The sequence below is a fragment of the Oncorhynchus mykiss genome, chromosome 7, assembly GCF_013265735.2.
Source record: "Oncorhynchus mykiss isolate Arlee chromosome 7, USDA_OmykA_1.1, whole genome shotgun sequence".
NCBI lineage: Eukaryota > Metazoa > Chordata > Actinopteri > Salmoniformes > Salmonidae > Oncorhynchus > Oncorhynchus mykiss.
The window spans coordinates 10,175,701-10,190,223 of record NC_048571.1 but is presented as its reverse complement, the minus strand read 5'-3'; the positions used below and the strand labels follow the sequence as shown (position 1 = coordinate 10,190,223).

General features: G+C 45.4%; 1 protein-coding gene across 1 annotated transcript in view; it reads right to left on the bottom strand.

Annotated features, from left to right (window-relative positions):
• Window positions 1-14,523, bottom strand: part of LOC110527289 (dynein regulatory complex protein 11) — a 59,433-nt gene that overhangs the window by 42,824 nt on the left and 2,086 nt on the right. Inside the window, 5 exon segments of the mRNA XM_036982490.1 lie at window positions 1,869-2,077; window positions 3,742-3,813; window positions 9,562-9,756; window positions 10,390-10,512; window positions 10,698-11,025. Of these exon segments, the coding sequence (XP_036838385.1) occupies window positions 1,869-2,077; window positions 3,742-3,813; window positions 9,562-9,756; window positions 10,390-10,512; window positions 10,698-11,025 (927 nt within the window).

The window sequence follows — 14,523 nt, the reverse complement described above, 5'->3', positions numbered from 1 at the left end:
GTTGTACCGACAGGGTTTAGATTCTCATCAGACAGGTTGAGGAAGCTGTACCGACAGGGTTTAGATTCTCATCAGACAGGTTGAGGAAGCTGTACCGACAGGGTTTAGATTCTCATCAGACAGGTTGAGGAAGCTGTACCGACAGGGTTTAGATTCTCATCAGACAGGTTGAGGAAGTTGTACCGACAGGGTTTAGATTCTCATCAGACAGGTTGAGGAAGTTGTACCGACAGGGTTTAGATTCTCATCAGACAGGTTGAGGAAGCTGTACCAACAGGGTTTAGAGTTTAGACTACCCTGGAGGGTGTGACCACCTCATCCATCCGTCACGGTGCTTATAATTTTGTCAGCAGCTCAGCCGAGGTCACAGCAGAGGGCAGGGCCGTGGAGGCCAGGCTGGAGCCTGAGACACTGGGGATGCGTCCCAAATGGGCCCATAGGACTCTGATCAAATGTAGTACACTATTTAGGGAATAGGGTGCCTTTTGGGATGCAGACTGGGGCTGAATGTGGAGGCCAGGGCCATTGTGGGTCATTGCTTCGTCCCCATGGGAGCTGTTCTCTCTCTGTTCACTCCCCAGGGCTCTCCAGCCTGGATGACTTATGTCCATTGTTCCTGCTCTACTGGGTAGGCAGGCAGCATCCACCGCTGGCCAACCATAAATCACCCTGGAATGCACTAATAGGCAGCTAGCATGGAGGGGAAGACACACACACATGGAGGGAAGACACACACACATGGAGGGGAAGACACACACACATGGAGGGGAAGACACACACATGGAGGGGAAAAGACACACACATGGAGGGGAAGACACACACACATGGAGGGAAGACACACACACATGGAGGGAAGACACACATGGAGGGAAGACACACATAGAGGGAAGACACACATAGAGGGGAGACACACACACATAGAGGGGAGACACACACACATAGAGGGGAGACACACACACATAGAGGGGAGACACGCACACATGGAGGGAAGACACACATGGAGGGAAGACACACATAGAGGGAAGACACACATAGAGGGAAGACACACATAGAGGGAAGACACACATAGAGGGAAGACACACATAGAGGGAAGACACACATAGAGGGACAGACACACATAGAGGAAAGACACACATAGAGGGGAGACACACATAGAGGGGAGACACACATAGAGGGAAGACACACATAGAGGGAAGACACACATAGAGGTGAGACACACATAGAGGGAAGACACACATAGAGGGGAGACACACATAGAGGGAAGACACACATAGAGGGGAAGACACACATAGAGGGGAAGACACACATAGAGGGAAGACACACACGGAGGGGAAGACACACACATGGAGGGAAGACACACATAGAGGGGAGAAGACACACATAGAGGGGAAGACACACAAAGAGGGAAGACACACATAGAGGGAAGACACACAGAGGGAAGACACACATAGAGGGAAGACACACATAGAGGGGAAGACACACAAAGAGGGAAGACACACATAGAGGGAAGACACACAGAGGGAAGACACACATAGAGGGAAGACACACCTAGCCACTGACTGTGACTCCTTTCCTCCGGCCATATCCTGCACCTAACAGCCATTAGGCCTCACACGAACACTCTGCTTTTGCTCTTGTCCTCACCCTCCCCTTTTCCATTCCAACCTCCTCTTCATGACACGAACAGGGATAGATACATACTGGTGGTGAAGGGTTTGGCAGGAGCCAGGAAGAGTCTATGGGTGTGATAACCTCAGAGACATGGCAGTGAAAGAGGCAGGAGTTAGTTTGGGCAGAGAGAAGATAACACAGAAAAAAAACAGCTACTGTGAAAGAAGACAGACTTCCCTGTTGCCTGCCTGTCTCACCGGCACTCGATAAACCACTGTCTGATCTGCTCCTGCAGGGTTTCCCGTAGGTCAGGGCCGTCCACGGCACGCACAGACTCCTTGATGCTGACCAGGGCCCTCTGATACTCAGCCTCATTCTCCTCCTGGACCAGCCTGCGAGTCGTCTCCACCTGCTGGGCCTTCAGCTGGGCCACGCTGGGCCTCTGCTGCTGCTGCTCTGGAGGGACCTGAGGACCAGACACAGCTATAGAGATTAGTGGGGTGAGGCAGGGAGGCAGCTTAAGCCCCACCCTCTTTAACATATCTATCAACGAATTGGCGAGGGCACTAGAACAGTCTGCAGCACCCGGCCTCACCCTACTAGAATCTGAAGTCAAATGTCTACTGTTTGCTGATGATCTGGTGTTTCTGTCTCTGACCAAGGACGGCCTACAGCAGCTCCTAGATCTTCTGCACAGATTCTGCCAGACCTAGGCCCTGACAGTAAATCTCAATAATGGTGTTCCAAAAAAGGTCCAGTCGCCAGGACCACAAATACAAATTCCATCTAGACACCTTTGCCCTAGAGCACACAAAAAATGATACATACCTCGGCCTAAACATCAGCGCCACAGGTAACTTCCACAAAGCTGTGAACGATCTGAGAGACGAGGACCATCAAAAGGAGCATAAAATTCGACATACCAATTAGGATCTGGCTAAAAATACTTGAATCAGTCATAGAGCCCATTGCCCTTTATGGTTGTGAAGTCTGGGGTCCGCTCACCAACCAAGAATTCACAAAATGGAACAAACACCAAATTGAGACTCTGCATGCAGAATTCTGAAAAAAATATCCTCAGTGTACAACGTAAAACACCAAATAATGTAGGCAGAGCAGAATTAGGCCGATTCCCACTAATTAACAAAATCCAGAAAGATTTTCTACAACCACCTAAAAGGAAGCGATTCCCAAACCTCCCATAACAAAGCCATCACCTACAGAGAGATGAACCTGGAGAAGAGTCCCCTAAGCAAGCTGGTCCTGGGGCTCTGTTCACAAACACAAACACACCCCACAGAGCCTCAGGACAGCAACACAATTAGACCCAACCATATCATGAGAAAACAAAAAGATAATTACTTGACACATTGGAAAGAATTAACAGTGGCAGAATACCTGACCACTGTGACTGACCCAAACTTAAGGAAAGCTTTGACTAAGTACAGACTCAGTGAGCATAGCCTTGTTATTGAGAAAGGTCGTCATAGGCAGACCTGGCCAACAAGAGAAGACAGGCTATGTGCACATTGCCCACAAAATGAGGTGGAAACTGTGCAGCACTTCCTAACCTCTTGCCCAATGTATGACCATATTAGAGACACAGATTTCCCTCAGATTACACAGATCCACAAAGAATTTGAATCCAAATCCAATCCAATCCCAGCAGCAAGATTTGTGACCTGTTGCCACAAGAAAAGGGCAACCAGTGAAGAACAAACACCTTTTATTTGCCTTTTGTAATTTAACTATTTGCACATTGTTACAACAATGTCTATAGACATAATATCACATTTGAAATGTTTTTATTCTTTTGTAACTTTTGTGAATGTAATGTTTACTGTTTTAATGTTTATTTCCCTTGCTTAAGCAATGTTTCCCATGCCAATAAAGCCCCTTAAAGAGAGAGACAGAGAGACAGACAGACAGACAGACAGGGAAACAGATTTAGCACAAAGGGAAGATAAACATAGTTACCATGGCACCAAGGCTTGTCTGGTTATCACCACTGGTACTGATTGGCTGACCTTCCCAATACAGACGTGCCTGTGTTTATTGACTCAGAGTAACCCTGCCCCTTTGTTACCCAACACAGTCCTGGTAGAGGGAACAGTGAACAAGCACACCCACCATTCCCAGAAATATCATCTCCTCCAGCCGTTCTCTCCTGGTCCTCTTCCTCTGACTGTAGCCCCGCCAAACCTGGAACATACCAGAACAACAGGACAGCTAGGACACAACACAGGACACCTAGAACACACCAGAACAACAGGACAGCTAGGACACAACACAGGACACCTAGAACACACCAGAACAACAGGACAGCTAGGATACAACACAGGACACCTAGAACACACCAGAACAACAGGACAGCTAGGACACAACACAGGACACCTGGAACATACCAGAACAACAGGACAGCTAGGACACAACACAGGACACCTAGAACACACCAGAACAACAGGACAGCTAGGACACAACACAGGACACCTAGAACACACCAGAACAACAGGACAGCTAGGACACAACACAGGACACCTGGAACATACCAGAACAACAGGACAGCTAGGACACAACACAGGACACCTAGAACACACCAGAACAACAAGACAGCTAGGACACAACACAGGACACCTAGAACACACCAGAACAACAGGACAGCTAGGACACAACACAGGACACCTAGAACACACCAGAACAACAGGACAGCTAGGATACAACACATGACACCTAGAACACACCAGAACAACAGGACAGCTAGGACACAACACAGGACACCTAGAACACACCAGAACAACAGGACAGCTAGGACACAACACAGGACACCTAGAACACACCAGACAAACAGGACACCTAGAACACAAAAATACATACCTAGAACCCAAAACAAGACACACATAGAACATAAAACGAGACAAGTAGAACACAACACAAGGGGACAGACAAAAGGGGATTTTATAACCAGCATGCCCATACTGCATTGCATGAACAGCTGAGAGCTGAGCAGAGCCTGACAAATGCCAAACACTCAGGACCCGGGGGCTGGCAGGCAGCTAACATCCAGGAGACCCCCCCCGTAGAAGAGACCCCTCTCTTTGTCTGGTCTGCTCCAATGATATCTCCCCCCACAAAGACGAGGAATGTAACTCTACTGCAGGGAGGAATGAGCCTCTATGTATCAGTCACAGTGGTGGTGTCATCTGATATAAAAGTAGTGTCCTGTTCTACCAAGGTGCTGCTTACAAAGTCAGGTTTGTCTAACAGTGTTTGATCGATACCGTCCCTTGTGCAAGACAGGGATTAACATTGACCCAGCGCTCTGACCTGAACATGAACCCTAACAGGTCAGGTCAACAGAACCACTTGTCACTACCTCAGCCATGACACATTATTATAACGATACATGATCCAACCTCTCCATAAAATATCTACACACCCGATTCCTCCGTGAAAGCAATGTGCCCAGCGGCTTTGTTAGGCCAGAGATGGTTTACACTTGGGCCGATGAGAGAGAATGGTGGGGGGGAACTGAAAGGGAGTCTGAATTTTAGGTGTTTGTTTCCATGACCTTGCTGATCATGTAATGTGATGACCCCGCGTTTTGACATCTGGGTGTCAGTACGAGAACATCTTGGTGGTACTCTGGTTCTGAACCAACCAACAACAGAGAGGTGACATTGAGATAACATTGTTCAGATGGAGTCTCCATACAAAGTAAAAGCAGCCATCGATCTGGACTTGGAGTCAGGCCAAGTGTCTAGCAGAGTTTTATACAGATGGTATTCTGTTACCCATCTCTGAGCAATTCATCAAGAGGTGGTTTGGCTTTGACTGGAGAGAGTGGGATGAACTACAACCCTCTGACTAGAGAGAGTGGGATGAACTACAACCATCTGACTAGAGAGAGTGGGATGAACTACAACCCTCTGACTAGAGAGAGTGGGATGAACTACAACCCTCTGACTAGAGAGAGTGGGATGAACTACAACCCTCTGACTAGAGAGAGTGGGATGAACTACAACCCTCTGACTAGAGAGAGTGGGATGAACTACAACCCTCTGACTAGAGAGAGTGGGATGAACTACAACCCTCTGACTAGAGAGAGTGGGATGAACTACAACCCTCTGACTAGAGAGAGTGGGATGAACTACAACCCTCTGACTAGAGAGAGTGGGATGAACTACAACCCTCTGACTAGAGAGAGTGGGATGAACTACAACCCTCTGACTAGAGAGAGTGGGATGAACTACAACCCTCTGACTAGAGAGAGTGGGATGAACTACAACCCTCTGACTAGAGAGAGTGGGATGAACTACAACCCTCTGACTAGAGAGAGTGGGATGAACTACAACCCTCTGACTAGAGAGAGTGGGATGAACTACAACCCTCTGACTAGAGAGAGTGGGATGAACTACAACCCTCTGACTAGAGAGAGTGGGATGAACTACAACCCTCTGACTAGAGAGAGTGGGATGAACTACAACCCTCTGACTAGAGAGAGTGGGATGAACTACAACCCTCTGACTAGAGAGAGTGGGATGAACTACAACCCTCTGACTAGAGAGAGTGGGATGAACTACTACCCTCTGACTAGAGAGTGGGATGAACTACAACCCTCTGACTAGAGAGAGTGGGATGAACTACAACCCTCTGACTAGAGAGAGTGGGATGAACTACAACCCTCTGACTAGAGAGAGTGGGATGAACTACAACCCTCTGACTAGAGAGAGTGGGATGAACTATAACCCTCTGACTAGAGAGAGTGGGATGAACTACAACCCTCTGACTAGAGAGAGTGGGATGAACTACAACCCTCTGACTAGAGAGAGTGGGATGAACTACAACCCTCTGACTAGAGAGAGTGGGATGAACTACAACCCTCTGACTAGAGAGAGTGGGATGAACTACAACCCTCTGACTAGAGAGAGTGGGATGAACTACAACCCTCTGACTAGAGAGAGTGGGATGAACTACAACCCTCTGACTAGAGAGAGTGGGATGAACTACAACCCTCTGACTAGAGAGAGTGGGATGAACTACAACCCTCTGACTAGAGAGAGTGGGATGAACTACAACCCTCTGACTAGAGAGAGTGGGTTGAACTACAACCCTCTGACTAGAGAGAGTGGGATGAACTACAACCCTCTGACTAGAGAGAGTGGGATGAACTACAACCCTCTGACTAGAGAGAGTGGGATGAACTACAACCCTCTGACTAGAGAGTGGGATGAACTACAACCCTCTGACTAGAGAGAGTGGGATGAACTACAACCCTCTGACTAGAGAGAGTGGGATGAACTACAACCCTCTGACTAGAGAGAGTGGGATGAACTACAACCCTCTGACTAGAGAGAGTGGGATGAACTATAACCCTCTGACTAGAGAGAGTGGGATGAACTACAACCCTCTGACTAGAGAGAGTGGGATGAACTACAACCCTCTGACTAGAGAGAGTGGGATGAACTACAACCCTCTGACTAGAGAGAGTGGGATGAACTACAACCCTCTGACTAGAGAGAGTGGGATGAACTACAACCCTCTGACTAGAGAGAGTGGGATGAACTACAACCCTCTGACTAGAGAGTGGGATGAACTACAACCCTCTGACTAGAGAGAGTGGGATGAACTACAACCCTCTGACTTGAGAGAGTGGGATGAACTACAACCCTCTGACTAGAGAGAGTGGGATGAACTACAACCCTCTGACTAGAGAGAGTGGGATGAACTACAACCCTCTGACTAGAGAGAGTGGGATGAACTACAACCCTTTGTGACCATATTAAAGTAAATTTCCAGTGAAAATCTCACTTTTAAAAGTTAACTCATACTCAAATAATGTTGTTAACTCATCCAATACTTGTATTTGTGGACAAAGTATAAATTGGGGAAAAAAACACTTTTTAAAAAAACAACTCAAACAGACCATTTCAAAAATGCTTATTATTTCCTTATAGAGGATGATGTCATCATCCTGAGGATGAGCTGGCCAGTCAGTGGTCTACTTACAGTGCCTTGCGAAAGTATTCGGCCCCCTTGAACTTTGCGACCTTTTGCCACATTTCAGGCTTCAAACATAAAGATATAAAACTGTATTTTTTTGTGAAGAATCAACAACAAGTGGGACACAATCATGAAGTGGAACGACATTTATTGGATATTTCAAACTTTTTTAACAAATCAAAAACTGAAAAATTCGGCGTGCAAAATTATTCAGCCCCCTTAAGTTAATACTTTGTAGCACCACCTTTTGCTGCGATTACAGCTGTAAGTCGCTTGGGGTATGTCTCTATCAGTTTTGCACATCGAGAGACTGAAATTTTTTCTCATTCCTCCTTGCAAAACAGCTCGAGCTCAGTGAGGTTGGATGGAGAGCATTTGTGAACAGCAGTTTTCAGTTCTTTCCACAGATTCTCGATTGGATTCAGGTCTGGACTTTGACTTGGCCATTCTAACACCTGGATATGTCTATTTTTGAACCATTCCATTGTAGATTTTGCTTTATGTTTTGGATCATTGTCTTGTTGGAAAACAAATCTCCGTCCCAGTCTCAGGTCTTTTGCAGACTCCATCAGGTTTTCTTCCAGAATGGTCCTGTATTTGGCTCCATCCATCTTCCCATCAATTTTAACCATCTTCCCTGTCCCTGCTGAAGAAAAGCAGGCCCAAACCATGATGCTGCCACCACCATGTTTGACAGTGGGGATGGTGTGTTCAGCTGTGTTGCTTTTACGCCAAACATAACGTTTTGCATTGTTGCCAAAAAGTTCAATTTTGGTTTCATCTGACCAGAGCACCTTCTTCCACATGTTTGGTGTGTGTCCCAGGTGGCTTGTGGCAAACTTTAAACGACACTTTTTATGGATATCTTTAAGAAATGGCTTTCTTCTTGCCACTCTTCCATAAAGGCCAGATTTGTGCAATATACGACTGATTGTTGTCCTATGGACAGAGTCTCCCACCTCAGCTGTAAATCTCTGCAGTTTATCCAGAGTGATCATGGGCCTCTTGACTGCATCTCTGATCAGTCTTCTCCTTGTATGAGCTGAAAGTTTAGAGGGACGGCCAGGTCTTGGTAGATTTGCAGTGGTCTGATACTCCTTCCATTTCAATATTATCGCTTGCGCAGTGCTCCTTGGGATGTTTAAAGCTTGGGAAATCTTTTTGTATCCAAATCCGGCTTTAAACTTCTTCACAACAGTATCTCGGACCTGCCTGGTGTGTTCCTTGTTCTTCATGATGCTCTCTGCGCTTTTGACGGACCTCTGAGACTATCACAGTGCAGGTGCATTTATACGGAGACTTGATTACACACAGGTGGATTGTATTTATCATCATTAGTCATTTAGGTCAACATTGGATCATTCAGAGATCCTCACTGAACTTCTGGAGAGAGTTTGCTGCACTGAAAGTAAAGGGGCTGAATAATTTTGCACGCCCAATTTTTCAGTTTTTGATTTGTTAAAAAAGTTTGAAATATCCAATAAATGTCTTTCCACTACATGATTGTGTCCCACTTGTTGTTGATTCTTCACAAAAAAATACAGTTTTATATCTTTATGTTTGAAGCCTGAAATGTGGCAAAAGGTCGCAAAGTTCAAGGGGGCCGAATACTTTCGCAAGGCACTGTACATGAATATTTTTAATGCCCACACCATTCCAACACAGAAAAGCTGCGTTTTAACATACTTAATAAATGAAAAAGGAAAACTATTTCACTCATGTTGTAATTAACTATAAGTAATATTTCATAGAAATCTGGAAACACTGGACAGTTACTTTAACCCAGTTAATCAGCTTCCCTGACTGTTGGCTGTGTCTTTAGTGGTTCACTCGTATTAAAACATCAGTCAGTACTGTTCAACAGAAATTGGAGATGTAGGCCTGGTATTGAAAGTAAAGTTTGCGGACAACATATGAGAAACGAAACAATAAGTATACTACACTCCTTACCTTCTGAATGCATGTGGCAGCCTGGTCGGGGTCCAGGGTGCTGATGGGTGTTTGGCTCTTGGCCTGGCTCCCTTCTTCCTCAGCCTGCCGTATCTCCTTCATGAAGCGATGCCTGAGCCGACCCTGCCGTGCCCGCTCACAAACCTGAAGGACCCGAACAGCTTCCTCCAGACACATGGTCTGAACCGACACCTCCTGACACAGACAGCAGTATAGACGTAAGAGGGACAGGACCTCAACACTGTGAGATTAATGTTAACCTCCTCCCCAGGCATACAACTTGGGGAAGAAACATCTGCTGTGTGAGACTAGAGTAATGTTAACCTCCTCCCCAGGCATACAACTTGGGGAAGAAACATCTGCTGTGTGAGACTAGAGTAATGTTAACCTCCTCCCCAGGCATACAACTTGGGGAAGAAGCATCTGCTGTGTGAGACTAGAGTAATGTTAACCTCCTCCCCAGGCATACAACTTGGGGAAGAAGCATCTGCTGTGTGAGGCTAGAGTAATGTTAACCTCCTCCCCAGGCATACAACTTGGGGAAGAAGCATCTGCTGTGTGAGACTAGAGTAATGTTAACCTCCTCCCCAGGCATACAACTTGGGGAAGAAGCATCTGCTGTGTGAGAATAGAGTAATGTTAACCTCCTCCCCAGGCATACAACTTGGGGAAGAAGCATCTGCTGTGTGAGACTAGAGTAATGTTTAATATTTTATTCTACATCCACACTATATATCTAGGCTGAGGTATCCGTATTTCTTTTAATGAATTGCATGATAACAATTGTAATAATTTCTTACATAAGGAGTCTGATAGTGTTTCTCTAACCTGCTCAACCTGTTCAATGTGTCCCCCTTTAGCCATGACATGAGCCAGCATCTTCTCTCTGTCCCGCAGCACACGCATCTTCTCTCTCACAAAATACTGAGGGATGGGCACCTCCAGGTCCTCCTGCAAAATATAATATTGCATAAATATTTCTCTGTCGTTGTGTGTGATTCAAAAGGTTGAATCTCTGAGTTAAAGGGGTGAGTTCCAAATACTTTGAAAATGACTGTCAGGATACAGAAACTCCTTTTCCTCATTCCCCCTTCACGTCCTATCACTCAGTCCCCGGTATAGTACCACTGACTCACAGGTGTCAGCTTGAGGTCCTGCAGCACATCATCAAAGTAGTGGAACTCTGAGAACTCCAGCTCCACCATCTCGTTCTTGAGCTCCAGGATTCTACCCATCACGCCGTCCAACACGTGCCTGACCATGCGTCTCTTCTGGGGGTGAACTATCTGGTCGTAGACAGACTCCAGGCTGCGGAAGATCTGCAGGTACTTCAGGTAGAAGGTGGCCAGGCCCTGGAAGACCTGCAGCCGGTCCTTCAGCGGCCGAGGGGCAGTGGGAGGGTGCTCATCCACCAGAAGGTCCTCCAAGGCTCCATGGGCCTGGACCCACATCCTGGTGTAGGAGCTGAGGAGAAGGACAAGGAGGAGAAGTGGAAAGAGAAGCAGAAGGGAGAGTGAAGGAGGAGGAGGAGAAGGGAGAGTGAAGGGGAAAGAACAGGAGGAGAGAAAAGGTGAAGGGGAAACAGAAGGAGGAGGGGAAGGAGAAGGAGGAGGGGAAGGAGGAGAAGGGGAAGTGAAGGAGGAAGAGAAGGGAGAGCGAAGGGGAAGGGCATATCGTATGTGGGTGGACATATTGGACATATTTCGAGGGGAGGGTTCTCTTTCTTACTATGTCTGGCTCTTTCTCTATCCCTTTTCTCTCTTACTTTTCTGGACGGATCAAGGCCAAGGTAGAACCGTCACCTGCTTCAGGATAGCTGCCCTTGGCAAAGCTGTCTCTCCAGGTAATGTCTGATAAGTACCATTAAAAGGATTGAAGGATTCTAACACCTATTTCTTGCACTTTGCAGTAGATTGTCAATAACCCTCTCTTTGTCATGCAGTAACTGGCAGGTGGTCTGTCAGTCAAAACCTTCAAACAAGCCTAACACCACCTGGCTAAAACACCTGGGAATGAGAGGGGTGCACTTGTCTTCTTGGTCATAGTTGATATTTACTGTAGGTATAAAAATACCTTCCTACCTCAGCCTAGCTGTTGTAAAAATGTGAGTTTGTTGACACATAGAACAATCAATGCCATGAAGAAAACAAAAATGGCCGCTAGATATCCCTAATGTCACTCCCTAACAGCCATCAACAAATAACCATTATAGGCCTACAGATGTAGGATCTTAATTTGACCCATATTGTTGCAGCAAAATAATCCTGTAGCAACAGGATTTTTAACAGATTTTAACATTTAGTCCATAATCTGGCCAAAAGTAGGCTACAAGAAAAGTGCAATACTGTTAATGTAACCGTGTGTTATTGTAGGTTTTCAGTTCATTTATGTGAATCACAAAGCTCATCTGCATTTCCTGCGGTGCTGGAAAATTCTCAGCAACAAAACAAAGAGTCATCAAATTACGCTCCTACATCTGTAAACATGTAATTATTTTAACTTTTAACATAGTTGCTGCCTCTGTATATCTAAAAGAGCTGAGGCTTATAATGGTGAAATCATGCTCCTTTCATATTCCTATGAGGCCTGTGTCATTACCCTAAAGGCAGCATTTCCATGGCCCACTCTTGTTAAGGGACTGGTTGAATCAAAGCTGCCAGGGGTCAGTGGGTGGGAATGGGGGAGGTGTAGTGAGGACTAGGCTGAAAGGACATTTCTGAGGGGGACATTACAATAAAAATGAGAGGGTGTTGGGGAATTCAACCAGATACCCAACTAGTGCCCAGGCAACAACGCTGTTAAGTCAAAATAATTCAAAGGACCCCCAATGAAACCCCAAAAAACTACAAGGTCAACAAATCACAAAGGCTTAAATCGGTCAGGTGACCAGGAAATAAAGGATTAGGCTTTATTTTGTTTATTTTGTTTCACATGTCCTCAGTGAGTAGACATATTTCTGTGAATAAAGCTGTGTGGTAACATTTCAGTAACAACATCTAGGGATGGGAAATATAGCTCAGACTAACTGCTTTTGAAATGCTTAGCCAGGTTGATACAAACATGACTGTCTGTTGTTATGGGAACAGCAAAACACAATGTAGACTTCCTCTCTCTTTCGCAAACTGCTGCTCTCCCATAGCCCTTTTAATAGTCAGGAAATCATAAAGGAAGTAGGACCACAACTGAGTAAGTGGTTGACTCTGTTTAGAGTTGTGCAGTGCCTCTCCTGGAAATGTCTGTGGGTGTCATTTGGATCTTTCCAAGTGTCCTATCGGCCTATATAGTCTAGCCACAACATTGGTTACAGAATTTGCACAATATGAGATACATAATGTAGATAAAACAAAATAGAATACCTGTGTGACATTCTTGAGTGTAATTCCACGAGCTATGTTTCCAATAGAATTGTGAGTTCCGTTTTTCTTGATGCACTATAAGGCTATTAATGCACAAGGATTGCATTGGGCGGCAGGTAGCCTAGTGGTTAAAACGTACTAGAAACCGAAAGGTTGTAAAATCGAATCCCCGAGTTGACAAGGTAAAAATCTGTCGTTCTTCCTCTGAACAAGGCCGTTAACCCAATGTTCCTAGGCCGTTATTGAAAATAATAACTTGTAAATAAAAAATTACGCATCTGATAAAATTGAAAACATCTCACTTTAATTTCCAAATTAAAAAATGGGGTATTTAATGATAATAGCTATATTTACGTTGTTCTAGGGGAAACACCGCTGTTCTAGATTGGTTCCATCCTTGGGATGTTCAGACTCAGAAACCGTTCGGCAGTCAAAACATGGGTCAGACAGGTGCTTTGGAGACACGGTTCAAATCTCTATCACACAAAACAGGAGCCAATAACATCGCATTTGATGTGGGAAAATATCGTCATACTCTCATACTCTCAAATAACACAGAATAAGATTACACATTTTTTTTTATCAATAAAATCACACTGAAGATGCCATACTATACCTATTTTTCAATTTAAAGACTTCGCCAAAAAAGTTATGCGCTTCCCATCGACTGAAGCGTGTTTGCTTTCTTGCTGTGTGTGCGCCAGAGCGTCTAGCAACGAAACGCCACGCCTGCGCAATGAGGTTTGACCAAACGATAGCTCGTGTCGTTTAGAACTATAGCAGAAGAGATGTTGCTCTCACTTTTACCGGCAGCAAATGAATTTATACAGAGCCTTCCTTTCTCTTTTTTCATTCTACATTTTCCCAAGTTGTTTTTCTAAAGTTGTTGACAATATTTAGTCAACATTACCAGCACATGTAAAGACACGTCACTATATGCACGCTTAGGCAAATGAGCTGGCTGAACAGTGATGTATGGCTTTCTAATGTGCAATATCAGCATACTGTAAAATTCTATTTGCAGTGAACGCATCAATAGATCCCAAGGACATCCTTTATCCCGGTGGTCCCCCAAAACAAAGGCTGATTATGAGTGCTATATGATCCGTCATGCGTGCCTGCCATGGTATATTGAATAACTGAATGGTGAGATAGACAGTATCATACAGGTGCTACAGCCTGTTGAAATGAACTTTCCACACGTTCACTAATGGCTACATCAAAAGTAGCAGATAGGCTAATGTTTGAAGTGGAACGGTATTTCAGATAACTTTTATATAAACTCATCTTATCAATGATCCACAGTTAAATGTCATTTTCCGCTGACGTGTTTTACATCATTAAAATAGAGGTTTAAGGACACAACATGGGCAGTGATGTAGCCAACTGTAAACTCATAAGGTGGAGGGGAGAGGGGTGCTTTTTACCGAATCTCACTGGATTCCCCTCTGAGGGGCCCAAGCCAGGTGGGAACAACCTCAGAAAGTACCCGAATCTGGCGTTGGCTTGCAGGACATCAGAGACTGGCCCTGATGGTTCTGTCAGATGCAGTGAGGATGGACATGCATTGTTCAACCAGGTGCAGCACCCTGGCTTTGTCAGTCAG